The sequence below is a fragment of the Fonsecaea erecta genome (genome assembly GCF_001651985.1).
Source record: "Fonsecaea erecta strain CBS 125763 chromosome Unknown Scaff3, whole genome shotgun sequence".
NCBI classification, from domain to species: Eukaryota; Fungi; Ascomycota; class Eurotiomycetes; order Chaetothyriales; family Herpotrichiellaceae; genus Fonsecaea; species Fonsecaea erecta.
Window position 1 is genome coordinate 1,483,746 of NW_017387246.1, and position 27,844 is coordinate 1,511,589.

The 27,844-nt window shown below is 52.5% G+C and overlaps 10 protein-coding genes across 10 annotated transcripts; 5 read left to right on the plus strand and 5 right to left on the minus strand.

The window, feature by feature from the left end:
* Positions 1-21: 21 nt before the first annotated feature.
* On the minus strand, positions 22-1,205 carry AYL99_03782 (hypothetical protein; the record flags this gene model as incomplete). Its single annotated transcript, XM_018835296.1, has 2 exons — positions 22-550; positions 631-1,205. The coding sequence occupies 2 exons, from the start codon at positions 1,203-1,205 to the stop codon at positions 22-24; spliced, it is 1,104 nt and encodes a 367-aa protein (XP_018694946.1).
* A 932-nt stretch (positions 1,206-2,137) lies between these two features.
* Positions 2,138-3,190, minus strand: AYL99_03783 (hypothetical protein; the record flags this gene model as incomplete). Its single annotated transcript, XM_018835297.1, has 1 exon — positions 2,138-3,190. The coding sequence occupies one exon, from the start codon at positions 3,188-3,190 to the stop codon at positions 2,138-2,140; it is 1,053 nt and encodes a 350-aa protein (XP_018694947.1).
* Positions 3,191-5,503: 2,313 nt separating this feature from the next.
* On the plus strand, positions 5,504-6,403 carry AYL99_03784 (hypothetical protein; the record flags this gene model as incomplete). The annotated part of the gene is made up of 1 exon (XM_018835298.1): positions 5,504-6,403. The coding sequence occupies one exon, from the start codon at positions 5,504-5,506 to the stop codon at positions 6,401-6,403; it is 900 nt and encodes a 299-aa protein (XP_018694948.1).
* Positions 6,404-6,566: 163 nt separating this feature from the next.
* On the minus strand, positions 6,567-8,631 carry AYL99_03785 (hypothetical protein; the record flags this gene model as incomplete). Its single annotated transcript, XM_018835299.1, has 5 exons — positions 6,567-7,481; positions 7,596-8,015; positions 8,086-8,111; positions 8,327-8,449; positions 8,580-8,631. The coding sequence occupies 5 exons, from the start codon at positions 8,629-8,631 to the stop codon at positions 6,567-6,569; spliced, it is 1,536 nt and encodes a 511-aa protein (XP_018694949.1).
* Positions 8,632-10,642: 2,011 nt separating this feature from the next.
* On the minus strand, positions 10,643-11,710 carry AYL99_03786 (hypothetical protein; the record flags this gene model as incomplete). The annotated part of the gene is made up of 1 exon (XM_018835300.1): positions 10,643-11,710. The coding sequence occupies one exon, from the start codon at positions 11,708-11,710 to the stop codon at positions 10,643-10,645; it is 1,068 nt and encodes a 355-aa protein (XP_018694950.1).
* A 1,436-nt stretch (positions 11,711-13,146) lies between these two features.
* Positions 13,147-14,373, plus strand: AYL99_03787 (hypothetical protein; the record flags this gene model as incomplete). The annotated part of the gene is made up of 1 exon (XM_018835301.1): positions 13,147-14,373. One exon carries the CDS (start codon positions 13,147-13,149, stop codon positions 14,371-14,373), a length of 1,227 nt encoding a protein of 408 aa, XP_018694951.1.
* Positions 14,374-14,808: 435 nt separating this feature from the next.
* On the plus strand, positions 14,809-19,253 carry AYL99_03788 (hypothetical protein; the record flags this gene model as incomplete). Its single annotated transcript, XM_018835302.1, has 8 exons — positions 14,809-14,857; positions 14,922-15,300; positions 15,354-15,558; positions 15,614-15,820; positions 15,876-15,966; positions 16,053-16,138; positions 16,206-16,940; positions 17,787-19,253. The coding sequence occupies 8 exons, from the start codon at positions 14,809-14,811 to the stop codon at positions 19,251-19,253; spliced, it is 3,219 nt and encodes a 1,072-aa protein (XP_018694952.1).
* Positions 19,254-20,186: 933 nt separating this feature from the next.
* AYL99_03789 (hypothetical protein) lies at positions 20,187-22,061 on the minus strand (the record flags this gene model as incomplete). The annotated part of the gene is made up of 4 exons (XM_018835303.1): positions 20,187-20,316; positions 20,397-21,662; positions 21,714-21,777; positions 21,830-22,061. The coding sequence occupies 4 exons, from the start codon at positions 22,059-22,061 to the stop codon at positions 20,187-20,189; spliced, it is 1,692 nt and encodes a 563-aa protein (XP_018694953.1).
* A 768-nt stretch (positions 22,062-22,829) lies between these two features.
* AYL99_03790 (hypothetical protein) lies at positions 22,830-24,205 on the plus strand (the record flags this gene model as incomplete). Its single annotated transcript, XM_018835304.1, has 4 exons — positions 22,830-23,217; positions 23,268-23,404; positions 23,457-23,748; positions 23,802-24,205. The coding sequence occupies 4 exons, from the start codon at positions 22,830-22,832 to the stop codon at positions 24,203-24,205; spliced, it is 1,221 nt and encodes a 406-aa protein (XP_018694954.1).
* A 572-nt stretch (positions 24,206-24,777) lies between these two features.
* AYL99_03791 (hypothetical protein) lies at positions 24,778-27,294 on the plus strand (the record flags this gene model as incomplete). Its single annotated transcript, XM_018835305.1, has 1 exon — positions 24,778-27,294. The coding sequence occupies one exon, from the start codon at positions 24,778-24,780 to the stop codon at positions 27,292-27,294; it is 2,517 nt and encodes an 838-aa protein (XP_018694955.1).
* Positions 27,295-27,844: the final 550 nt, after the last annotated feature.

Below are 27,844 nucleotides of genomic sequence, written 5' to 3' on the forward strand. Positions count from 1 at the left end.
GGTGTCCTCAAAGGTCAGAGCCTACGGTTGGTACGTATCTGGCTGCCGAAGGCATTCGAAGATGATGGCCAGGTCTCCAATAAGACCGCTGATGTGCTTACTGATCATTTCCTTAGCCTTTTGCTCGGTGTCAATTAGTCTTTGTAGTTCATCGACGACTAGAGGCATCCGAAGAAAGAAGAGGTCTTTATCATCCTCCCATAGAGTCCGGAGAAGCCACAACAGCTGGGCCTCGGCCTGTCCCATCTTGAGCCCCTTGGATTGAATGCTGACGAAGGGGGAGTTGGGATTATCCGGAGGAGAGCGGCTGAAGAACGCACGAAAGGGTGGTGACGCTACAACCTTTTGCTTGAGCATGTTGAGAGAGCCTTTTGCTGTTTGAGTGAGATAGAAACGGAACTTGAGCAGCGCATCAAGATAATCCACAGGGAGATCCCTGTCTGGAGATATATCGTCCTGGTACTTTGATTGAAGATCCCGCAGGCACCGGACTTGCCGCGAAGGTTCGGAGAAGATTTCGAGCCCGAGATACGCCTCCGTGACGACGTCGCTAAGAACCGTTGCCAATATACATCTTCGCGATTCGGATGGAAAGTTGGATGCTTTTTCCCGTATGTATCTATGATTAACTCCTGACGATGGTCTTGGAGCTCCAGTACCGTCTGGTGAAAATAGCCAGGGTCCTCGCGCAGAGACCACAGATGATTCTCCTTGGCGACAGTGGAGGCAGAAAGAAGCGATGATATCCTCGAGAAGTCATGGTTAGATGGAAGACGGTAGGGCGCTTCCGCTGGCATGACTGATAGTGAAGCATACCCGTTTACATCGTTCTCGGATTTTGGTGATGGCTCGGGTTGGATCGGATAAGAGTCGCTCGTCAGCAGGGTCGCGGGTATATCATGGAGGATCTGTTTGCAACACTCGACAAGGAAAGCCATTAATCGCTCCTGGGCCTCCAGAACTAGCAAGGCCACACCAGGGAGGAATTGGCGTCGGGCAGTCATCCAAGAAAAGGCACCGGGGTGTTCATCCCAATGGATCAGCCTGCCGTACTCGTGGTCCGCGTTGCGATCCGAAATTCCGTTCAGAGTGACAACATAGCAATTCGGAAAGACGGGGACAATTGCCGTGGACACACCAGCCAAGATGCATTGATTCACTGTCTGCGGCTGCAAATTGACTTGGATGATTCCTGCCTCGAGCATTCAGGAGTAACAGTAACGTTCTTGGTTTGGTTATGTCTTCCTGATTGAGGTAGGGCCACATGAATGCGTCTCTGTATCTTGTGCCGGCCTGCCGTTGTTGTGGTGTCTCCTTCCGAAATTCATCGAAGTCTGGGCGATGAGAGACGGGAAGGTTCGGCCACGCAGAAAGAACAATGTTACGTCTCTGTTGCTTGGTCTTCTTCGTTCAAGATTCTGAATCGTGGCCTCAGTCTTCTCGTTGCTTCCCGGCGTACTTCCTCAGCAGACATTCCCCTTGGGATGGGCAAGTTGGTTCCAGCCAAGGCCTTTCCGAAGCTCTCAGGGTCGTTGAAGTCGACATTTTTCATGAGATCATCAGGCAAGGAAGGAAGTCCTTCGGCCTCCGGGCTGAAGGCATTGAATCGGTGGTCTGACCGACGCTCCATATTGCGTGGAGTTCGCGGGAAGATGACTTTCAGGGGTAATGAATTATCAAACCGGGAGGGAGAGAACAAGCTAGACAGGAGTTTTTCTGATGGAATGCGCCCCGCACGAAGCAGCGGCCTCTTAGAGGCAGTGGATGTTTTGATGGGAGGACTAGAGATGAGATTCAATGAAGGACGGTGGTCCGAATATAAACACTGCCTTGTCAAGGAAGCCTTAGCGTGACTGTGTAGTAGCCACTACAGCCACATGACCTCGCGTGGTCCTTGGTACTGGCCACATTCTTATATAGCAGTCGTAGCGCTCCTGTAGCAAATAACAGGTTATCACACTCCTCTCTCCTTCACCACCTCAAGGTATCTTAGGGGTTGTCTGAGCATCCTGGTGCACGAGAAATGCAAACAAAACATTCATTCATTACCATGATTCGACACAGTTAACTGTGCGAGAGACCATGTATGCTACGAAATTACCACACTTGAAAAACTGCTGTTGACTTCGATTCTGTCCTACGAGGTCTTGATAACCCAGTAATCATACGTGCATGGTAAGTTGTTGACACTTCTCTCAAACCATTCATAGGGCATCCAGAAACGGCCCTTGAGGCTTGCGTCCGTAATATCGGCTGGCCAAGTCGACCCCCAAGAGTTCTGGACGAGGAACAGCTTCTTGGCCGAATCGAAGCCGATAGCCATCATGGCGTGGCCCCCCATGTCTTCGGATTTGTTGGTTGGTGGCTTGACCAAGACGCCACCTGGGGTGAACTTTGAGATCCGCAAATCCGCATCTTTGTAGATACGAACGCCGAATACGAACGGAAAGCCGTCCAGCAGGGTCTTCTCCAGCCAGGCAGTGGGCACGTTGTTCCAATTGTATTCCCAAGACGGTGGCGGCGACGCCGCGGCGCCACCAACGGCTCCTGCCAGTGCAGGATCGAAAATGCGATAATAACCGATCGCCCTTGGTATGATGTCCTTCTCACCGGACAGAGCCTTTGGGTCGTTGAGATGGCTGGAGCCTTTGGCTTGCCATGTGGCCTTGTTCCAGTCTTCTGGCTCGATGGGGTTGGGCTTCTTGTCCAGGTGCTCGAAGAGATGGGTTGTCTGATCCGAAGAAGGATTGCCATATGGCCAAAGGGCTTCAAGACAGACCCCTTGCATAAGAAGACTGTGGATCGCACTGCGATTGTGCGACCCGCCGTCGTGCCGTGCTTTTGTCTCAGCATTGGGATTGCCAGCTATGTTGATATTGACGGGGTCGGAATTGACACGGGCATTGTAATAGAGGAACATCCTCGATGGCTCGAAGTCCTTGTAGGCTGTGCCCGTGGATTTTTTGTGGGCATAACGGAGAGCCGAAGCCACTGCATTAGCGACACAGCTGCCGATGCCTCCCTGGTTATAGACAGGTGGGAGATCCGGAAGCACAAAGGGAGAACCTGCTCCGGGCGCCGATTCGGATGCTAGGGCGGTAAAGGCCTGGACTTCATCCGTCGTGTAGAGGGGACGATCTCTTGCGTCGAACTTGTCACGAATGTTTCCTAGCCTGAGTTCTGTTTCCATCTTTGCTGAGATACTGAGGTCAAATCAAGAATGTTCGAGCGGCGTAATTCAAGAGCTTGGAGGATTGAGTCTGGGAAATGCACAGCTGAAATTCAAGAGGTGAAGTTGACGAGCCATATTTATACAACGGAGAGGCCTTGCACCAGTCGAGACCTACAATGCCAGCACAGACGTGGCACGAGAAGGCCTACGCACGATTTGGACAACATTCAAATGCTAACCACTCAGCCAGCCATGAAACTGTGTCGGTAATGACAATCAAGATGGCTGTTGGGTTGCTTGCACAATATTGTCAGCTGGTGCGTAAATGCCATGGAGCATATAGATTTGGCTCCAATCACAACGGTGTATTCGGGCTACGCAGTTCTCATTCACCCTCATGCAGATAGTGGTGGCAGAATCGACCAGGGCCACTCTTCATATGTGGACCTCGCGAGCTGGTGTGTGCAGTCAGGCATTCATTTCAGCTCGCATTCGGCTTGATGGTGCTGGTGATTTGAGGGAGGCATGTTCTCGAGGTCTAGAATGGTGGGAAGAAGCTAAACCACTCACAAAGAGATGGTGGTCTTTGACGTACTTTGAGCCACGCCACTTCTAGAATCCTTCTCATGGACTCTGTGATCTAACGTGCTTCGTGCGGCAAGGGACACTATACGGCCAATTCAAGAACACTATTGGTTACTTCACCACCACTAGGCTTGAAATGGAATATAGTTCCAGTCCCAACGGTTCGTTGACCAGTCAGAACCATTGTGGTCAGCCAGCCTTTGGCTTCAGCTCCTGTATATTCTCCCAACGAGGAATAGGAGGTGGGAGGGGAAGCAGTATTTTCATATCCTTGAAAGCTGAACGTGCCATCACACGGGATCACAATACTGCGGGCGGCAGAAATAATGGGCTGAATATTTGTAACCCTGCGCAGCGAATGGTCTAGAACGCATGCATTATGCATCATGAACTTGTACGCGTACCTAATTTCAATGCATCTAGGCCATAAGAAGCCGGCCGACGGAGATGGCTATACATCGCAGTTAAAAGAGGGATTGTGAGAGGCGGTGTTGGTTTGCCCCAGCACAGTGCTGTTCGATGGATTTTAGAGGGGCCAGGCCATCATTTTTCAGCTCACATTCTCAATTCAACATAACATATGCGATCTTGATAGGTGGGAATCTACGAGCTTCCCAACGCCAAGTAGAGCGGTAGAAGGATAAAAATAGATGTAGGATCAGACAGTCTGGAGGTGTCTTAAAACGAAACTATCTATTGCGACCATGGCGATAGACCCCGTGGCAGAGACAGCAATATCAGACTGACTTAACATTAATATATCAAGATTATGCGCTATACTCTACCAAGAATGTCAAGACTCCGGAACTATAGACGATATTGAGTTAATTAAACATGGAGGATGTTCTTCACAAAGTTTCTTGTCTGACGTCGACATTGTGGGATACTGAGCAGGATCTACGTAACTTCAGGCTTTTTCACTTTCTATGACTATGTTACACAGCTGCGACAGGAGTAGTTCAAGGCTGAAACCTCTAGAGAAAGATTTATTTGGCAGGATAGCCGTTCTCCTTCGGTCGAGAGCAATATCGCTCAGTATCAGCTGCTCATATAGTGCCGAGTCGACACGAGCAGCCGCCAATTGTCCCTCCGAGAACTCAGACGAGAGGGTGACAAGGATCATACTGAAGCACATCTTCTAGTCTGGCCAGGAGGCTATTGAAATCCTTCCCGAGGCGGAGCCAGGTGGAAATAAATGACCATCCCTAACACGAGACTGTGGCAAGGCTACCACACTCGGCAAAAACTGGAATCCATGGGGGAGATTCTTGGAGCGATCAATCTTAACTGCATCGTTTCCCACTGTCTGCACCCACCCGCAAGACGTACACCGCTTGGAAAATGTGCACCTCCGAGGAACAACAACTCACAGACAGGATGGAGCCCACTTATCAGGCCCCCGACCTTCAGGCCCCCTCCACACAGCCCACGTTACATTCTGTTGTCTTTTTTACATATTCAGGCTGTTACCCTCTTCGTGCTGCATGGATATATTGACGGTCACAGCAGCGCAGTTTCAGGCGTATAGACGGTCTTCTCAGCAGATTCGATTTGGTTCTTACCCTCTCAACGTGCTGCAGATCCACTAAGACCAGAAAGTCCGGCTTGGACGGCGCTTGTGGATCGGCACCACCAGCAGAAGGAGAGAGTGCTCGAGGAAATCAGAGGACGCCCATTTCTGAACCCGATATCGACTTCCCACAGCAGAGAAGATATCATTACAACAACTCTCAGAAACAGTCCACAATGGCCACTCCGAAACCCACAATCATCCTGGTCCACGGTGCATGGCACTCGCCCGAGCACTTCCAGCCACTGGAGAAAGCGCTCCATTCCAACGGCTACCGGACCGTCTCGCCCTGGCTTCCGAGCATGCACTACGCGAGACTGAACGTGCCACCCGTATCAAGTATTGACGACGATGTCTCTGCGGTCCGACAGACCATTCTCTCGGAGCTCGACACCCGTCCGGACACCGACGTCGTGCTCCTCGCGCACTCATACGGGACGGCTCCCGCGGGCTCGGCGACCGAGGGCCTCGACAAATCTTCACGTACCCAGACAGGCCATCACAGCAACGGGGTCACCGCACTGCTCATCATCTCGGGCCTTCTGGCGCCGGCTGGGATCTCTCTCCTGGACTGGGGCGGCGGGCAGGTCCCACCGACGATGGTCCTATCGAGCATGCCCTCACCCGTCGACCCGACGAAGGAGATCAAACTCTGCAGTCCCGTCCCCGACCCCGGCCCCGTCGCCTTGTTTTACCATGACCTGGCCGAGCGAGATGCCCCGGCCGCCCAGCGCTACGCTTCGCTCTGCACGCCGCAGGTCTGGGTGGCCCACAGGACGCCCCTGCCGTTCACGCCGTGGACGCCGGCGGCGTGGTTGCAGTCCGGCTTGGAGGTGTTTTACCTAGTGTGTGAAGACGACAAGGCGCTTCCAGCTCCGTTCCAGAGACTCATGATTCAGGCGGTGGACAAGGAGGTAGCGGCTGCACGAGAGGATGCCGGGACGGCGGCAGGAAATGAAGCGCCGGAGAGGAAGATCCGTGTGACGAGCATCAATAGCGGGCATTGTCCATTTCTGAGCCTTGTCGAGGAAACTGTCCTGTGGGTGAGGAGGTGTTGTGGCGAGGAGGACGTCTGATGTGATTCTGGCTTGACACTACCGATGTCTCGTCATGGCGGAGCAAGGCTTCCCCCCCAAAAAGATATTCTGGGAAAGGTCTAGATTTTGCGGATTATTGTTGTCTATACAGCAATATATCCCCTTTTCATAGTCCCGGATGTAGCTGACACGACGACATCCTTTACTGTCCCCCTCTCCTCCCCAGGGTCAGGGCAGTGATAACGGCGGCACCCACACCGCTCCCATCCTCTGCGCTCGTCAACTCGATCCCTTCCAACCCTCCCTCGCCTCCGCCAGCGGCTTTGGCGCCCATCTTCATGTCGAGAATCTCTCTAACAGCGTCCTCCCACCGCTCCTTGAACCGTGGGTGCTTAATGGCCACGCTCCCGTCCGCAGCGACGTGACCTTTGCGCGTCCCGATCCTGCGACAGATGGCGGACACGCCGCACGCGCAGAGCCGGGCGCCGCGGATGGCGATGAGCTTGGCCACGGCCTGCGAGAAGAGTAGTTCTGATTGCGAAGGATGCAGGTTCGAAAGCGTGGATTCAAAAGCCCGGGCCGAGGAGGAGAGGGAAGGTGAGGAGTCGTTCTCGAGGTTAGACAGGAATTCCGTGTCGATCGCGTAGGGGGTGTTCAGTAATTCCTTCTGCTGGTCGTCAAGCTTTACGTCCTGGAATATGACTCCTCTTTGATGAAGGTCGATGAGGATCTGGCGGAAGATCTCGCCCAGGTAGAGCCCTGCCGACATCTTCTCGAACGTCTGCTCTCCGGGCCGTGGCGACTGTTCGTCGATCAATTCGTCGTACCGCGTCCGTGGCAGGATGGCGTGGGAGTTGTCAAAAGCACCGTATTCGCAGTTGATTGCCATGAACGAGTCATCTGATTCTGCGTCCTTGGTCTCTGCAGTTGCTGTGGTGCCGTTAGAGGATGGGCCATTCCTTTGCAGTTTTGGTATGTGGTATGTCCGCTCCATGTATGCCGCGTTGCAGCCCGTGCCAAAAATCGCACCGATGATTGTCTTCGGGTCGTTGTAGGCGGAGGCGATGAGCGCGCCGGTCGTGTCGTTGATAAGGGCGACGAGCTTGACGGGAAGGTCCTGCATAGGGGAACGTACCCCCATCAGTATGATGGACGCCACAAGGTCGGGAGTGGATGTTGAATATGGCAATCAAAGAACCACAAATGGATAGTGTTAACAGCATGAACATACGCGTTTCTCAATAGCCCCTCTTAACATCTCAGCAACATCATTGCCTTCCACTCCCTTGACGTCCCACCCCTTCGTCCAGGTCTGCAAGATCCCGTGATCAATTCGCTCCTGGGTAGCAGGGTAGCTGAATGTGAACCCCAGGGGTACTTTCCCATCGTCCCCGACCGTATCGTCGGCTTTGACGTGCTTTTCCACGAAATCCGCAAGGCGATCGGCAAGGTACTCGAATAGTTCATCTGCTGTTCCGGTCTTGATCTCTTTCGGTAATTGATATTTCTCCTGTGTGATGTCGGTCCCTCCTTGTCTGCCAGAGAGCGTGATCAGACATACACGGAGATTAGTTCCGCCGAGGTCGAGTGTCAGATAGGTGCCGGTTTCGTGCCCTGTTGGGAAGGACGTAACCCAGGTTATATTCATTGGCTAAAAGGTTAAGTATGCATACGAAAATTTGGAGGCACAGCATCAATGCGACAGTGTAGAGAAGACATACCACATTCGACCCGTGCTTTCGAAGTCCTGGTGAGATAGATTGTCAGAGGCAGTTGTATAAAGGCGCCCAGCTTGGAGCTCAAAAGTCCACTCAGGATAAGGGTAAAAGGGGGGAGTAGGTAGGGGTATTCTCCCGTCTATCCCAGTCCAACCATCGGATCGTGGTTCAATGGTTGACGAGATTCACTCTGAGTAACAGTGTCGTGTCCTCATCCATGGCCCTTGGTTGAACGCAAACTCACCTTCATCAAGTTCTTCACCGAACCTATCCGTGATCTTCTTCAGCACGGTTGTATCCACGGTAAACAGCTGTTCCAGTCTTCGAAGTTCTTCTCCCAGCTTCTCAGGGAGATCAGAGGGGATTTCTGCAGATGTGCCCAAGAAGTAGTGTCAGCCTGATGAGACTTCATTCGTTCGCCTAGTTTATATAAAGGCCCCTTTCAAAGCGAACCTTTGAGGAGAAACTGCCAGGTGTGCTGGGTCAGGGGGCCTCACCAAACTCGACATCTTCTCGAGAAAATTGGAGGTTCTGCGTGTGGGCAGACATGTTGTCAGCAATAGAATTTGCTGTGAAAAGGGGTCGAAGTCGAAGTAGTGACAGAGGTTTGAAGGGTTGTATATGGAGTTGGAATGCCGACCAGAATTTTATATAGGATCTGCGGATCTGGACTCCGAGACATGGACTGTCGTAAGATGGTTCTCTCAGCGAAACTCTGACCAGAAGCGTAATAAATATACAAATATTATACACGCGCGACGGGACTTTCAGACGGACACTCCCTTATGTCTAGTCTCACTCGAGATAACCCACGCCGGTTTATGTATAGAACGAGCATTTCGAATGCCTCCTCAGACCTCGGACACAAGGAGTGCGGATCCAATATTGAAAATGACGTCAGTGTTTACATCAAAAATGTTCCATATATTGCAATATGTCATACGCGAGGATGATGCTGCGAAATCGCCGGAAATACTTGACCGCGCCGATCATTGTCGCTTATGTGGAGATTCCATTAGAAGATGGATACTGCCTGACTAGGCGGGAAGAGGGAACCTCAAAGAACTCCCTTGGGCATCTCTGCCTCAACCCTTTCGGACGGATATCGCCGCCCCCTTTCACTTATCCAGCCTTGTGAAGGGCATTATGGTGTGGGCTCAAGCGTCTGCAGCAGTCTCAACTGCGTCAAATTTGTCCAAGGGGAAGACGCTAGCCTTTGCTGAATCCTGGCATTCTGTGAAAGCACCCTCTGTGCAACCGCCTAGCCGTGGTTCGAATAGATCGAGAACCGAGTCCCTGGCCGAAGTTGGCCTGGAAAGGGAAAGGACAATGAAAGCAAATTTGTCGGGATAGAAAGGTGCTGGAGGTTTATGTGCGCTCATAACCCATACCATTCTTGAGTCTGTCGGTTCCAAATCGCCTGGCCGCCTGGCTGCCTGGATACCTTTGTCTCAGCAAGCCCGGCACCTCCCTTCACGTCCAGTGCCTTTGTCTGAACGGCCAGCCCGAGATCATCTCCCGCCTCGTCCTGGTCCGCAACATGATGCTGGTGGCCATGGACATGCGTAGGTTTGTGTCAAGATTCTCGTAATGTCTGCTGCGGCTCTCTATGTTGCCGATCCTGTCAAGTCGCGGCTGACCAGGACTGAAACCCTCCTCCGTGTCTGGTGAGAAGAGGGAGACTGGACTTTCCGGACTGTGCGGGTGAATGTCCCATTGGCCATCGAAGGCGACGTCAGCAGACTTATCTCTGCCTGGTCTTGTTGTGATTTGACCGCATTAACGATGGACGTTGTGTAGACGTCAAATGCTATTGCCGGGGAAGAGAAAAGGGTAATTGGCAAACATGGCAATGTAATGTTTGTTGAACGGTCAGGTGATGACGATGGAGCTTGATCCACGTTGCATGCAAGAGTCTGAAAATTGAGCCGCTTATGGCTTCGCTAAAACGCACTATTTTGGTATTTCAGCATTCGCTTGCTTGTCGATAGCCCAAAGGCCAGAGGAATTTATTCAACCGCCAGGAGGTATCGTTTTCTTTGAGCAGCATCAAGAAAAGACAGAGATCCAAGAGCGAAGCACACATACGCTGTGGACCAGCTTGGGGTGACGGACCAATGAATGAACCATCAACTGGGCATAGCTCTCGTAGGCGGCGAAGAACACTTGTAGTACTGGTAGTTGGTTGATTGGTAAATGAGGCTGAAGCCTCATTCGTTCGTTCAGGCATCAGCTGCTCCTTCAGAACCCAGTCCAGTAGTCCCCATACGACACGTGTGCTTCAGTACTATCTCCCAATGACTCCAGTTGCCGCCCGCCAGCCTCACCTTGAGTGGACCTAACGGTGAGTCGACGCGTTGACATGGAGTGGAAAGCCCGTCGAGTCCGGGCTCAAGCTGTCTCCCTGACCAGCTTCATTGTCGCGTGCAGCTCTCAGATGGCTTCAGTGACGATTTGCGTAGCGGACAGAGATTTTCGTTGGGCGAAGCTCAGCATGGAAAGACGATAATCCCCCAGTCAGAGAATCGGGAATTGCGAATCCAGGGGCGAAAATACCGCCTCATCTCAGGAGTCGTCTACCAGAAGCACCATCACCAACTCTCCAGGCCACCGGCCCCGGCACTCCCAGGAGACCATGACTCGACCCTTCGAATCCAACACCTCCACCTTCACCATCAGCTTTGTATCTCCGCAAAGCCTCTCGAAGATGATCTGGCAAGAGCCCTCCCTTATGCGGATTTGGGATGTACTCTTTGGCTTCTCTTTTCAGGCCCTCGATCTCTCGCGCCAGTGCACGGCCCTGTTGATCGGTGTGGTTGCCTTGCTTCTGCTTCTCCTCGAGAGTCTCCAGCTCCTTCTGCCGCCGTTCTCGCTCCTCCTTTCTTGTCTCGTCGTACGCTTTGGCCCATTCGATCTGCACCTCGCGCGCTCTCTCCACGATCTCGCCCACAAACCATTTGCCGTAGATCCTTACCGCCTGCAGGGGAGCGGATGTGACTGACTGCGACACCACCGAATTGACTAGCCGCCTCACTGTTGCGACGTTGAGTGAAAGAGCACGCCATTGATTGTATCGGGCATATTGGTCCGGGTCAAGCGTATCCGCCAGTCGTTCACGGCGCTGCTCCTGCCGTGTTTCCTCTTCCTCGGCTTGCCGTCTCTCCTGCTCATCCATGGTCTCAAACATGCCGTCAATGTCACCCTCGTCATCCTCTTCCTGCTCAGCTGCGCCCGAGCGAGCGCTGACCACCGATTTTGTTCCGCGGCCGGCATTTCTTGAAGTGCTTTCAGCTTGACTGGCCGTATCTGCGGGAGGCAGACGCACAGAGCGCGTGTCTTCTTCATCGAGTTGTTGTGACTTTCGAGGCCTTCCTCTTCCGCGGCCGGGGACTTTGCCGCTCTTTGCTGACAAAAGACTGTTCGCGACACTACCGGTTTCGGAGCGCGCACTCGTGACTGCAGAGCCATATCGTCCACTCCCACCTTGAGCAGGAAACGAGGTTTGTCTGAGAGGATGTAGCTTGGGTCGCTTGGATGATCCCTGCGCCGATGCTTGTGAACTCATTGAGGTTCGCTTTTTGGGGTTCGGGAGGCTTGCGGGAAATGGGGAGGGAGGGGAGCTGGCCATAGTTGTGTGCTGTTCACCTGAGTAGGAATTATTCGATCAAGGCGGAGAATGAAGGATAGACTAAGAGAGTATTGACATTGGATATGATATGACTGAGCAACAAGGCTAGAGCGGATCAGCGGGTGAATAATAAAGCAGCCTCGCAATCAAACCAGGCCACAGGCTCGTAAGACTGGACTCTGTGGTTGATCGTGGATATATCGTGGATATACCGTGGGCGAGGATGAAGATGGAAGGCATGGGCTGCGGACAGCGGATGCGGATCGGCCAACCTTCCCGTAACGGACTCCACCATATCCTTCTCTCACATTTGTTTCTCCCATAATAACCGGTGTGTCAATCTCGACTATCACTTTGAGCTGGCACGTCGACGTCGATGTTACTGCGCAAGACTTTGGAATACCGTACTCCCAAGGATCAGGCCCTGAAAGACCAAACTCTTGGCGACCTACAGTACACGGATTTGGAAAATAGGAATAGCGACAATGACTGCTCGTAGTAGCAAACGAAAACCGGAACCACGGCTGATCACACAAGTTCCATGGAAGAGGTGCTCGCTGCTTATCAGTACAGTGCCTCGATCTTTTGTCTTTGCTAACACTGACAGCAGCTCGCTGGACGAAGTGGTAGCATGAGGCTAAATCCCTCGTTCTACCTTGGCACCCTTTCCCCAGAGAATTCCTCCACTGCTGTTCCTGCGCAAAAGCTGGAGAATCTGGGACCTTAAAACGAGCAACTGCAGGATACTGCGGGGCCCTTAAGCATTACCTCGGACACAGAAAGTCAATAGATGCAGATTGCAAGGTAAACTTTGTCTACGGTTCGGTCAAACCGGTACACGCCGGTCGACTCCGGTTCGAGCAAAGCCTTTGTGGTAGCATTCGTGACGGATGCGAGGTTGGCTATTGGGATTGTTGTTCGTGGAGCTGGCGGTCAGAACAGGAGATGTTCACCTATAAAACATGAAAAGCCGCCGAGAAGATTCCCGGGGTCATCGACGACGCGTGTTGTTTGGTTACAATGAAACCGAACATAGATCCAAGGATGTCGCGGTTCTCCACGACCTTGTCCCTCATTTTTATTCATATTATCCAACATTCTGTTGCACAGCAGCTATCTTGTTCTGACTTGGTCTTCCAAGCAGGTGACTCCTCGAGTTTGGCCGTTATCAACGCAACTCAGGTTGCACCACAGACCCTTAGCTTTCCGCTGTTCGGGCCTGCCACGAACGAGGTACCACTTTGTCGCATCCAGGGCAATGTGAGATACGGATTGAACAAGTCCGAAGGAATAGAACTTTGGTTGCCGCCTCCGTCACTGTGGAATGGCCGGTACCTAGTTGTTGGTATGGTGTCACCTCCGAAGCATAGCCTGATCTCGACAAGCTAAGAGACTAAGGGACCGGGGGTTTCGGAGGCATCATTGACTATGGCACTATGTTGCAAGAAGTCAGTGCCGGCTATGCAGTTGCTGGTGGCGACGCTGGGCATTTGTTCTCAACCAACGGCAACGGCATCAGCATGCCTGGACAGAGCATCCCGTTCTTGCAAGACCCTGACGAAACGACCGAATGGATTCACAATTCTGTTGCATCGATGACGCCGCCAACCAAGGCGCTGACAGAAATCTTTTACGGAAAGAGCCCCTCATATTCTTATTATGCAGGCTGCTCGACTGGCGGTGCACAAGGCTTCGCCCTTGCCCAGTATCATCCGGAGCTTTTTGACGGAATATTTGCTGGGTCTCCAGGCAACTGGTACAGCCACTTGATCCTCAGCTTTCTGTGGAACTATCTCCACGCGCAAAAAGCCTTTCTGGACCAGAATACTCTCAATTTCATTACAAACGCGACCTTGAAGAAATGTGATGGCCTCGATGGTCTCGTGGATGGTGTTATTGCAGATCCGCAGAACTGCCACTTCAATATCTCGGAAATCGAGTGCACAGCTGGACAGGCACGTAACAACAGTCAAGGGGTCCAGTGCGTCACGTCTGCAGAAGTGGCCACCTATCAAGCAATCAGGGCCGGCCCGAGCGAGGCTGGCACCGGCCGAAAAGTGTATCCAGGATTCGACTTCGGGTCAGAGAGCTCATGGCTCCTTCAAGAAGCGGAACTGGCTCTTAATTTCTCAGTCCCGATCCTTCAGAACTTGGTGTACAACAATCTGTCGTACGACTACATCTCGTACAGTTTCAGCTCAGCTCAGCTCAAGGCCATCGATTCCAAGGCTTCCCCTCTTATCGATTCTATCTCTCCCGACCTTCGGGCGTATAAGAACAGAGGCAAGTTGCTCGTTACTCAGGGTTGGGCGGATGCATACAATGCAGCGACATGGCCAATCCAGCATTTTGAGCAGACTAGCACATTTCTCTCGTCGAACGGTGTCGCTGCCGGGAATGCTTCAGATTTCTATCGATTGTTCATGATTCCGGGATATGGCCACTGCGGTCCAGCGGCTGCTTATCCGCAGATACCCGGCACTGTCGACACTTTGGGTACCCTGACATCCTGGGTGGAGAAAGGAACTGCGCCTGTCGAAATTCAAAGCACAGGACCTGCTGATGGAACGAATCGGACCAGGAAGCTGTGTGCTTGGCCGGCGACTGCGAAGTACGTGGGGAAGGATCCAAACAACTGGGAGTCTTTCCAGTGCGTCGAGTAAGGCGATGAAGGCTATGCTAGAATCCTGAAGATTAGTCTGTGTGACAATCAGTGACTTCTCTTACAGTAATGCATACGAATGACTTCTACCTCTGCCTCTATCCGAGCGATTGCTGTGGACTGGCAACCACTCTCATCTAAGTGTTCGGCAACCAAAAGGGCCTGTTCCCAATCACCCAGATCGAATGCAAGGCATTCACGAGGCAGAGAAGGCGCAGCCACAGGCAGCCACAGTAGCAGCAACAATGCGGCTGAGCTCGACGAGAGCAAGTTGCTGGCTTGGCAACAGAAGAGAACCTCGTGGCGGGGCGGTGCAGCAGACCTCTACCATCCACTTACTATGTCATACCACCCGCACGTCTGCTCTATTTGGCTGGATACGCAGGACACTCTCACAAAGCTTGAAGCCTTTCACTTCCCAGATTGCGTGGACAAAATGCCAGCTCCGTTCGGCTTTTCGGTTGGAGACTTTGTGACTGTGATCCGTAAGCCCTTCCCTTCACAGTTGAGACCCAGGGCCTGATTGGACTGATACTGTAAGCCCTCCAGAGCTCACAGGCAAGATAATCTCCGCACTCAAGGATGTTGGGGGCTCCTCTTCAGAGTACCAACATGCCGTGATTGTACTCGAAAGCCTCAAGCGGCTGCTCGAAAAAGTGACACAACTTATCATCACAGCAGAAAATAAAGTCCAGGTCAATGCCCTTCGTGGCCTGGCTCTGGCTTGTGAGCCTTGCCTCCAAGAATTCCACAGGAAGCTCAAGTCTTACGAGGCGTCTATTGGTCCTTTCGCCCCGAAGGGCCGCCTCAAGGGGACCTACCATAAGGTCAAATGGGCTTTTCTGGGTTCTGAAGAGTTCAGCCAGTTCCGCAAATTCATTGCTATGAAGGTGCTCTGTCTGAGCCTGCTGCTTTCCATGCACATATTGTAGGCTGTTCTTCCCCCACCATACCAACTCTCGCTCTAACTGGGATCGAAAGTGAATCTACCTCAAAGAGAGATGCAGAGGAACAAGCAGGACGCTTCAGCCTCGTCGACGAGATCACAAAAATCCGAGAAAGCATGGAAAGACTCGAGCTTAGGAATCAGCAAGGTGTCCCTAAGCTTGATTACCAGGCCAGCTTGCAGCCGATACAAGACAAGGTCGAAAATATTGCTGAGAGACTGGAGAGCAACTTGCCTCCTGTCTCGAGTGCTTTAACTTCGGTCGGGAGAGCTGATCAATAACGTTCTGGGCCAGATTATCGACTTTCTCGGCTCCTTCCAGCGAGAGACGAAGAATGCGCTTCAAAGGATCATTCAGACCAATATGCAGATATATGCTTTACTCCTAGCGAGTCTGTCTAGCCCGAGCACTGGTCCATCAATGCCCTCCGACTTCATTGTGTTTGAAGATGCTCTTGGCAGGACCATTTCGCTTCCCTATCAATGGTTCCGTCATTGGGAGGTGAGTTCCGGTATAGGCAACCACTATTATATCTCAATCACTAAGAAGGCGATAGACCTTCGAAGGCCTGCTCCGCGCCAAGTTCAAGGGCGTCCCTGGCGAGACTAAAGTATTGGAAGGACAATACCACTTGATCGAGACCAAAGGTTCTGGCGCAATCATAAGAAAAGAAGACTGGAATAGGACTGTATTTCCAGGCTCTTCGGTGACTATGTCAGTGATTATCTCCCAGATCCGCTGGCAGGTAGGGCTGTGCCCACGCCCGAGCTGCGCAGAGCCACGAATCGAATTGGAACATCCCCAAATGTTAGCAACATGGTAAGTAGCTTGCTCACCAGCCCTTGAAATAATGCTGATCCCTTGAAGTATAAACTGTGGCTTAAAGTATTATCCATCTCGGGAGAGGTTCCAAGGCCAAACGAGGCGTTTGACAGTTCTCACAGAAGACGATAAAGTGATGTGGTCACAGAGCACTGAAGACCTAGAAGTGTTCGGAGCTAGACCGTCACCCAAGGACCCTGAAGAAACGGCCGCCATTCTAGCTCTCTTGGAGCCCGCAGATACGACAACAGCCAACGATGATTTCATGACTCTAAACAGTGCCACAGAAGCGGCCCCTCGGACTGAAAAGCCTCCAACCTCGCCCAAATTGACCATCGGACCTGTTGTGCAAAAGCTTGTGGCGGAAACGATCCAGATTTCGGACGACTTACCATCGGATTTCCAAACGCCATTGGATATGTGGCTTGCGCAGACCGAGTTGGTTGGCCTCGACCCCAATGTGATAGCCGACACGCCGTTGTCTGATATGACAGGTCGCGACGAGGAAGCCTCGGAAATTGAACATTTCAAACGTGTGCATATCAAGCAATGGAACAAGAATCCGGACGGCGGCAATGACACAGGAAAGGTCGCGGTTGACCCGAAATGGTCGGCGGAAATCGACGAAGCAATCTACCACCGCAACATTTCTGACAGATTTCCCTTACTGCCGTCGTGGCTAGCTGATCGCCTGGCGAAGCTCAATGTAAAAAGGGCGAAAAGACTCCCGCGCGCCTATTACGCACAAGCCTCCTCATCGCACGACGGAGACGGCGCCGATCTCGACTATCATCTCCCTGTTGGTGATCGTCCGTGTCAACCATCTCGTCCCTCTGATGGCGAGAAAATTCCAAGTCAAAATAATCAACTTGAGGAATATGATGGCGGAATTTCCCAGTCAAATTCTCCCGATATTGAAGGAGTGCAAACTCAATCAGAGCCATCCCGTGAAGAGGTAACTAGGCGGCTGGTACTTAATTTCCCGCCTGAAAGGTCAACATCCCGTCAACTCAATGAAATACTTGAGAGCTCGCCTTGGGAGGAACTCGTGGAGCGGCGACAAGAAACGTCTTACTGGTCGGGTAAGGCCGGGCGGCAAGGTCCAGCATCTACCTTATCTCGTTCATCTCATTCAAACAACTCCCTGCAACTACCGGACGTTGTTCTACCCGAAAGAATCCATAAGAGTGCATCGGTCAAAACGTATTCTTCATGCTCGACAGTTGATTCAACACCCCGATTCGTGGTCCCCCCTCCCCCTGTCGATCTGGGAAAGGAAAACACATTTATATGCGACATCTGCAACAAACAGGTTGTTGTGCTGTGAAGGCGTGACTGGCAGTAAGTTCGGGCTTCCATGGTTGCGAAGATCATTACTGATCATATATAGAATCCACTACGTGACCTTCAGCCGTACTCTTGCATCTTGAAAAACTGCCGAACACCGTTCAAAACATATGATTCTCGAGCGGTAATGCGGTCTCATATCTTTAGAGTGCACCCAGGACTCTATTCATATCGCTGCATTCGGTGTCCTGCGACGTGGAGAATGAAGGAAAAGGAGTTAGGCAAACATATAGAGAAATGGCATCCAGACACATCAGAAGAGTGGGAGGTCGGCGGCCCAGCCGCTAATGCTCTCAAGTATTTCGCCATAGACCTCCAACACATGAACTGTTACTTTTGCGACAAAGCCCTGTCAACAACGGATGGATTCATAGCGCACGTCGGTCAACATCTGGAGCGCATCGCATTCGCAGTCCTCGCCAAACCATATCAGAAGTGGCACTTTTACGACGACTTGGCGTCTGAATGGTCGTCCGCATCTCCTGTAAAGCTGAGTCCTGAAATCGGTCGTCTCGTCAGTAACAATTCTGTCGCCACTGTGAAGCAACTGCTCAAGGATGGTATCCTCACGAAGACGCTCTGCGGAAACAGCGCCATATGGCTAGCCTCTCAGCATGGTCATGAATTGATCGTATGGCTCCTGATACAATACGGGTTCGATGTGAACGAAAGGGATCAGTTCTACGGAGGAAGGACTGCACTCCATCATGCTGCCGAAGCCGGCCACGCCCCAGTCGTCAAAATTTTGTGGGGAGCGTATCCAAAAAGAGGTTGTCTGGACGACTTGCACTCTGCCTGGATCGCCGCAGCAGAAAAAGGACATTCTGAATGTCTAAGAGTTTTGAAAGCCATTTTTGAGGAGGTTTACTCCGGAAATCGATCCACGCCTGTGTTTCATCCCTCCTATGTCGCGCAATGGGTTTGCGATGGGGTTGAGGCCGCCATTGATAAAGGTATGCAGAAGTCATTTGAAGAGGTGACCGCCTACCATTGGAGTCCTCCAACATTCACAGATGAGATACGATCCAAGGCAGCCTCAAGAACAATCTATTGGGTCTGGCTATCACTCCGAAATAGCTCTCTCAGCCACCTCATACTGTCAAGCCCCTGGCTCGAGCGAGACTGGCTTCCTACACATCTTTCCTTCCCTGACGGGCTCACTGATGAATTCGTCAAGGAGACCAGCAACCCTGTCCTTAAGATACTGAATTTATCTGCCGATAAATACCAGGGTACTAGGGATTCAACTGAATCTGATGTCGACCACTTGCAGATACTTCTAAAACAACATCCCGAGCTCATCCAGTTGATATACTTAGATCTTGCCAGACATGGACTTCGCAAAAGTCTGCTTGTGCTGCTGCAAAGGGACTTACGTCCGCATCCAAGAACCCTGTCGACCCTGGTACAACATCATTACAGTGACTCTGTGGAATATTTGCTCCAGAACTTCTTGTCACATTTTAGAGAGACTGACAGAGTCGAGGCGCTTGACTTTGCCGTCCAGCTCAACAAGCTCAGGGTTATTGAGGCACTTATCAAAGCCGGCGCTCTCCCGACTTCGCCCTCCGCCGCAGCAGACCGCCTACTATCGACGTGTATTCGGTACAAAAACGAAGTCTTGCTTGAGAAATTACTCGACCAGCCTAGCCCGCCATTTTCTGCCGTCACAATAGCTGATGCAAACCGCAGAATCAAGCTTTTCCGAGCTCTGGAAGTTATGCGCAACAGGTTGTTATCACGCATCGCGCCTACACGTGACTAACCAAGCTGGGGAAGGTCTGCCGAGGGCTACTTCTACCTCGCTATCCCACTTCTCTCTCTCTCTTGAAGACTCTATTAGAGACAGCCCACTATAGATAGCTAGATAGCTAGAGAATCGTGCTATTACAGCTATTTATCTCCACTAGTATATTGGATCCCTTTCTTCCTTTTACACCCTCCATGTGATAGTTGTCGCCGGAGCGAGAGTGGAAAGTAAACGATATTCCGCCCTGTTGGACGCCCTCGACCGGAGAAGATCCTGATGCTCACTTATGGGAGGACCAAAAAGAAACCTGCGACTCTAGGTTACTGGGTGTTGGGCTTGCTCCCCACGAAGCGACATAGAATTCCGCAGAACGACCGCAAGGTGTTCAAGCAGGGGTATCTCTACACCCTCTTTAGATGGACAAGACGCAATAGACAGCCTCTGCCCCAAAAATTGTGTCACAAATTCTCAAATACCAGTGTGTCAATAGAGAAGGGTGTTGAACTGTTTACGGATCGGATAGAAGGGTTCCCTACAGTACATTGCTACAAAATATCCATACCTACCTGCACAGCAAGATCAGGAGGCTGTGGATGTCCTTCTTTGATGGGGAGGCATCTCTTTTACCGGAGTAGACCTTTTGCTTCAGCGATTCTCCGCGGAACCAAGCAGCACAAGGGAGAGAAAGTTTTAGGGCCGGAGAAAGCACCGTATGGGTCAGAAGGGGAATCAACTACAAAGAAACGAATCGCGTACATTTCATTTCCAATTCCTTTTTCCTCATATCATAGATAATATGTCTGTCTGTCTCCCCTCGTTTGTGTGAAGACGAGGATGGATCGACACTTATCAAAAACTATCGCGTTTGCGTTTTCTTCCCGATTTACGATGGTCCTGCATCGACACCGACTTCGTCCCTACCAAGATTGGCAGGGAACGCCCCGCCATTCATCTCTTCACGACGTGGAATCCCTCAAAGTTGGGCAGCACCTTCCTGATGTCCTGGTGGTAGTTGTACATGCCGCCGGCGTAGTTGACCTGCTCGAATGCCTTGCCTGGCATGCTGCCACCCATGTACCTAGAGGAGGGGGAAGAGACAGTGTTAGGTATCGATCCATCTATCTATATTGGGAAAGGGGAAGGAGGGGGTGAACTTACGTGCTCTTGGTGGTTGGGAACAGGGACTTGTCGCTGAGTTCGTTGATCTTCTGCTTCCACTGCATGGAGGCCACGTCGGTCGGGTTGATGTACTTGATGCCCTCGCGCTCCATCTGGGTGATGGCGTCGGTGATCCAGCGGCCCTGGATCTCGACCGACGTGGGCCCGTTGGACAGGAGAGTGGGCCCGTGCGGGCCGTAGAGGTGGAACATGTTGGGGTAGCCCGGCACGGTGGTGCCCAAGTAGGTCACGGCGGCCTTCTTCCACTCCTTGTCCAGGGTCTGGCCGTTGATATTGTGCAGGCCCATGGCGGTCATGCCGCCGGTGGTGATGTCGAAGCCCGTGGCGATGCAGATGATGTCGAATTCGTGGTGCGTGCCGTCCTGGAGCACAATTCCCTTCTCGTCGAACGCGACGATCGGGTTGTTCTTGATGTTGACCACATCGACGTTGGGCCGGTTGAATTGCTCCAGGTACGAGTACTCCAGGCACGGACGCTTCACGCCCCATGGGTGGGGAGGCTCGACTGGGGTGAGGATGTCCCGTTTCTTCGCGTCGTTCAGGCGTGCGCGTTGTTTCTTGGCCCAGAAGTCGTAGACCGCGCGGTTGGCCTTGGGGTCAAAGAGGTAGTCCTTGTAGTTGCCGAGCCAGTAGCGGAAGCCTCCATCAGACCAGAGCTTCTCGAAGAACCGTTCGCGGTCTTCGGGGGTGTCTTCGAATAGTCCTTTCTCGGAGAAGTCATACAAGAAACCGCCAAAGCATCGTTCACGGAGGTCGAAGAGCTCCGGATACCACTTCTTGCCGGCCCACTGCTCTTCGGCCGTGAGGGCACGGAGGCGCATAGGCACCGTCAAGTTCGGGGTTCGTTGGAAGACCTTCAGCTCGCCTGCTTTCGGACCCCATGCTTGAGTGATCTGCACACCAGAGGCGCCAGTGCCAATGATGGCGCACTTCTTGCCCTGCACGGGGATCTCTTCATCGGGCCAGAATGATGAGTGATGGACGATGCCTTTGAACTTCTCGATGCCTGGCCAATCAGGAACATATCGCTTAGCCGCAAAGCCGGCGGCGACGACAAGGTACTTGGCCTTGGCTGTTCGGCCGTCGGCCGTCTTCACATACCAGCGGCCTTCTTCGGTATTGAACTTGGCTTCGACCACCACACTTTCGAAGGCCGTCTGGCTCTTGATATCGAGGACCTTGTCGCAGTGATCAAAATAATCACGAAGTTCTCTGTAGGTGGGATAGTTGGAGGGCCAGTTGTACCTAGAACACATTAGCTACTGACAAACAGAGACATGGGACCTTCCAACGTACGTTTTCCACGTCTCCGGGATCGATAACTGATATTCCGGCACTTCAGAGTCGACCATTGCGCCGGCTGGTCAGGAGTTAGCACAGTCAAGCGACGACAAATGACCCAATGATCTCACGGTAGCAGTTCCATCGCCAAGTGCCACCGAGGTCGGTGCCAGCCTCGTAGATAACAGTCTTCAAACCTGCCTTGCGAAGGGACCAGAAGCAGAATACTCCTCCGAAACCGCCACCGACGACGAGGGCGTCGACCTCCAGGTTGTCCGCATAGGGACCATCTGTCCTCCTGCGACGGCCGTACTCCCAGAGCTGAGTCTTCAGCTTGGGGTTGGTCATTCCCGGGTCGCCCATGGTTGTGATGATGTATATCAACTATAGTAAAATTGTTTGGACCCGGTAAGATGAGAGGGTGAAAGTTAGGAGAGATGACTTCTTGTGGTTCAGCTCTTCCTTCCCTTTGGTTCCTCTCTTTTATACAAAACATTTTCATCCTGACTGGCTGAGTATAGTGAGCAGTTGTTCTGTGATCTGTTTGGTGCCCGCATAGAGACCCCATACAGATCTGCTGTATGCCTTTGACCAGGCCCTCCGCTGCGGTTCCGCAAAAGAGGTAAGACCCCAACTCCTAGTCACTATACAGGAAATTGGCATTGCGGGGGGGTACCATACCTTCCGCAAGGATGATGTGTCCAATGAAGCGGTTATGCCTATGGTTAGTCGCGTTGATGGACACGAAACAACTACCGCTGGATGAGGGGATTGGGAAGGCCAGGAAGATCGTCCGGAGGCAGGACGAACTGCAAGAATGCGTCTCCGCACATCAGAACGGATTTTCTGAAGACGGCTTCAGGGTCAAAGGATGAGGCGCGGTGCAAGTGAATCTCGGACCCGCATCGTTGTTGCCGAAACGATGGAAAACAGCTCATCCGAGGGGAGTGTGAGAAGATGAAGCCAGAAGGAGAGGGGAAAGCACGCACAAGGACTGACTTGATATTTAGAACAAGTGCCAGGCGAATCTTGTATAGCTGCTCATAAGCCCTCCTGCTCCTGGCCGTGTCCCTTTGCAAATTGGTAAGGCTGAAGCAAACAGCATTCCGTCCTTGCTCTATATCCGTTAAAATGGGGCTTTCCACCGAGGCTGTCAACAACATAACGTCCACACTCAACGCTGCCTGCGTTGATGCGGACAAGGGGATTCCAGGGTTGGTCGGTATTGCCATTGGAAAAGATGGTAAGGAGCTCTACGCTCATGCAGCCGGCAAGAGAGGCTTTGGCTCCTCTGAACCCATGACCCTCGATACCATTTTCTGGATAGCGTCTTGCACCAAGATGATCACCGGTGTTGCGTGTATGCAGTTGGTGGAGCAAGGCAAACTGTCGCTGGACGATGCAAACCAAGTCGCCCAGTTGTGTCCCGAGATCAAGAATTTGAGCGTCTTGCAACCTGATGGCAAGCTTGTCCCAGCCAAGAGAGGAATCACTCTGCGAATGCTGTTGTCGCATACTGGTCAGATATAACTCCTTCCCAGAAAGCGTATCGAGCTAACGCAAAGCCAGCGGGTTTTGGCTATGCTTTTTTTCACGAGGGTATTCGTGATTACAGCAAACCTATTGGTTATGATGAATTCTCGGGACATATCAAAGATTTGATTCAGCCTCTGGTCCATCAGCCTGGTGAGGGTTGGCAATATGGCGTAGGTTCTGCCTCTCGGTTTCGGACGAAGTGTTTGCTGAATCTCGCATTAGGTGAACATAGATTGGGCTGGTATATGCGTCGAACGTGCCACCAACATGTCGTTGAACGATTACTTTCAACGCAACATATTCCAGCCTTTAGGCATCAAGAATATCTCCATGTTTCCCAATGCTGAGATGAAGTCAAAGCTGGCATACATGAATGCACGAACGCCAGATGGTCGGCTTCAACCACGGGATCATCTCCTTCACCGGCCACTGGTCGTGGAGAGTCAGCAAGATATCGCGACCTGCGTCAACAGTGGAGGAGCTGGCGCTTTTGCACGTCCGCGAGAGTATTGCCGTAAGCCATCTTGAGCCCAAGCTGCAGGCACTTTGAGCTGATTGGAACCACAGAAATCCTGGCCACTTTGCTGAATGACGGCACATCGCCGATCACTGGTGCACAAATTCTGAAAAAGGAGACGGTGGATTTGATGTTCCAGAACCAGATTCCCGAGTTCCCGGACTTTTCACGCCAGGGGATCCCTCCAGCCAAGCCGGACCTGACCAACGCCATACCCGACTTGTATCCAGGCAAGCAGCAGGGCTGGGGGTTGACTTTTATGCTGAGCGACGGGCCAACCGGCAGGTCGACGGGTACAGGCCATTGGGCGGGCTTGCCCAACCTCTATTGGTGGTGCGATCGAGCCAAGGGAGTGGCGGGCATGGTATGTTCACAGATCCTTCCTTTTGCAGACCCTCAAGTGCTGGGTCTCTGGGTTGCTCTGGAATCAGGAGTGTACAGTGGCCTCAGCTAGGTACTCGGAAGGGGGACGACGTGGACGTTTATGCAAATTTATTTTGCCATTTTGACCCGTGGGACTTGCGAGAGACTCCCGTAGGACGTGACCTGGTTGGTAAGCTGAGTGAAAGTAATGCAGCAAGCGCCGTGTTGGGCGTTGCTGGCGAAGGGGGAAAAGGGTGGTGGTGGATGGGCGCCTGTACGGAGTACGATGTAACCTGTGGTGCAGGTGTGCCGTGCTGCATGTACCCTAGACCGAAGCTGCGTAAGCTGGGATTAGCCGTCTTGTGGCCCCTAAGTTTAGGCGCTGTCAGGTCGGATTGGCGGTGACACAGCCTGCACTACCCGGCCGAAGCGAAGCGAAGCAATACAATAATTTACCCCGCAAAAGAGGCAGCACGCCCGTCAGACAAGGACAATCGCGGGGCTTGGATGGACACTCAGACTCCACCCTCTTTTGCGCCCACAGGCATCTCTGGAACTTCACTTCACCTTGTCGCCGACACACAGACCACATTGTCGCCTAGATCAATGCCTCCGTACCCCTGAACCCAACAGCCGACTCACACAGCACCTCCCCAGCACGCCATGGCCCAGACTGTCGCCCTCCGCCGTCGTCAGAACAAGAGTTGCGACCAGTGTCGGGCTGGCAAACGGCGATGCGATGTCGAAGTCGCTGTCCACGAAGTCCCCGCCCTCAGTGGCCTCGGTCTCCCTTCCAGTGATGAACCTGAGCCGACAAACATATTCGCCTCCTCTCCGTGCACGAATTGTAAGAAGTGGAAGAAGGCGTGTACAATTGAGTGGATCAAGTCGCATCAAAGGCGCCAGTCGACCACCACAAAACGCCGGCGAGAATCGAAGGGAATGCCACCAGAGATGGATGATAATGACACGCAGGAGGCATGGCTGGACGGCGTCTCAGGTCTTCCACAGGAGGATATCGATTCCATGCTCGGCGACTCTCTCAACCGATCAATATCCAGGGAAACGTTTCCGGATGGGTCAACGGCAGGCTTGTCGGCGAATACAAATACAATGTTCGAGAACTTCAACGGGTCACAACACGACGATAGCGCCTCTCTCATGCACTCGCAACTTAATCAGCCCTACTATAACTTCGCACCTTTCGACGGTTCCGAGCCCTATTCGAACAGCTACTACGTGGCTCAGCCCATGCTCGACCCGGATGTGGCTATTGACGGTCATTCCTCCACGAGTTACCTCTCCGACGGTTCCAGCTCTTGGGGACAGCCAATGTCGAATCCTCAGTCGGTAGTGGACAGCCAGGATCAGGACTCAACAGTGCAGGAACGTCGATTATCCCCTCCATTCTATGGAAATGGCCAGATGAACAAGACCGCGTCGCCTTTTGCCTCGAATTTTCTTGCAGAAGGTCATAGTCGGCTGTATATCAAAAAGGGCCTGCTGAAAATCTACCACGACTCCCTCGAGGGTGCTCTGAGCTGTTGGCTGATTGAGAGGAACTGCCCCTATGCGTCGAGTCCATTTGTAGACGAAAGAGATGCTTGGAGCTCTAAATGGTCTAACAGAATTGTGGCACGTGTCCGCGCATTGGACGACGCCTATTCGAGGAGTGGTCTCTTGTCTCAAAATGACCAGAAGCAGGCTTCGAACGTCCTCAGCCTTGTGGTCATGGCTTTTGCGGTGCAGTGGGCCCAATCTGCCTACGGAAAGCACGAGAACCTAAGCACGCATCTACCTGAACATGGGGTTTTTGGGCGCAATATGCAAAAGGCACTCTGGCACAAAGCCAACACGGCTCTCAGTCAGGCTGTGGGAAATCCGTCTTTCAAGGTCATATTTGCGGCGATAATATTTTCTTTGACGCAACGTCCCATGGACTCGGCGGAAGTCCTCCCCAGCCCATCTTCGCGTCGACGGACTGACCTCGCCTCGCTGCGGCAGATTCTCGATCATGACGGTGGTCCCATCTTCTTGGATGTCGCTGTCCGCAAACTGCATGATCATCAACGAAAACTCAGGGACGCTGAACGCTCTCGAGACGGTCGTCACCTGGCGTTACAAACCTCGATCAATCTGGGCGAGCAGGACAAACAGACGTTTGGGCTCATGTTCTGGCTCGCCATCATGTTTGACACCATATCCGCGGCCATGAATCGACGGACTTTCACTCTCAACGACGGCGAAACCAGTATCGTTGAAGACGTTCCGCCGCCGGCCCCAAGGCTCTCAACATCCGTCAACGGCTTTGCCTGTGATCTGGACGGTTATTCTGGCTTCTCCAACATGAACAGTTCTCAGTTAGCTCGAGAGTCACATATATGGGGTAACTATTTTCTTCGTCAGCAGTCAAGGATCGGAGACGTCCGCAAGCAAACGACACGGTGGCCATGCTCCTATGTCGACGCTGCCGCATGCCTCGCCGATGCTGCTCCCGTCAAAGTCCTCGTTTTTCGCCGAGTAGGACATCTTCAAGATCTCTACTATCAGCGAGCGCCTCCCGATGCGATCGAGAATGCCATCGCATCCACGTTGGAGGTCTACAATCACTGGAATAATACCTACGGCCGCTTCATCACCGACTGCGTGGCAAATCATGAGAACCTTCCCCTCCGCATTCAATCATGGTATATCCTCCTGGCGAGCCACTGGCACCTGGCCATCCTCATTTTGTCGGATCTGATCGAGAAGCTGGATGACTCGAACATGACCTTGCCGGCAAATCGGACCGCGAGACAGACAACGGAATTCTCTGCAGCCTTAAGGTTCCGCTCTGTGTACGCCGTGTCAGACCTCGGCCGATGTTCGCGCTTCGGCAACGACGATTTGTCCTTCGCGCGATCTCCCGACTTCCACCACGCGGTCAATAAAGCGGCATTACTAACAGAACCATGGACAGTAGTTTTAGTGCGCTCGTTCGCACACGCCGGAGAGGCTCTTGTCAAATTGATCCTGTCGAGGCGGGAGCCTGGACTTTTCATGGACACCAACCACCTCTCGGAAGCAAGGAGTCGACTGAATGATTGTATCGAGGCGTTGTGGCTGCTTGGACGCAAAAGTGACATGGCGCTAAGTGCAGCAAAAATTCTTCAAGAGGCTGTGAACCAGGGTTCGGCATAAAACTAATTACACAAAGGTAATGCAAAAAAGGGGGCAATGCTTGAACTATTTGGAGAGACGCCTGGTCTGATCCCTGGTCTCCTTACATTCTGTTCGTCGCCTGAGCTGTGGGTTCCGTCGGATAACAGTGTTCCCCGGGGCTAGCAGCTAACGAGGACCAGCGTGTAGATGGGTTTTACTGTCGCCAGAAGTTGAGCTCCCTTTCCCCCTTTGCTTTTGCCATGGTACGACTCAGCGCCTCTGGGGCAAGCCATCGGTTCGCATTGGTCAGTACATGTATCGCACAGGAGGGTGCGGCTGCGGACAGCTTTAAGGACGACCCCCATCCCCGCGCAACCTTAGCCGCACGGTGTCTGACAGACCCTATCACAGCCTGGCCAGGCCAGGACAGAATGCTTCGGCCCAATGGATACGATCGACAAACCCTGTCAAGGTCCCTGCATTAGCTATCCCTTAATTCTCCTTAGACCCAAGTCCATGAAACGAAACCTGCTCTGCGTGCGGACCGGGGGGGTGCTGAGATTATGGGACGCGTTATCCGCACATCAGC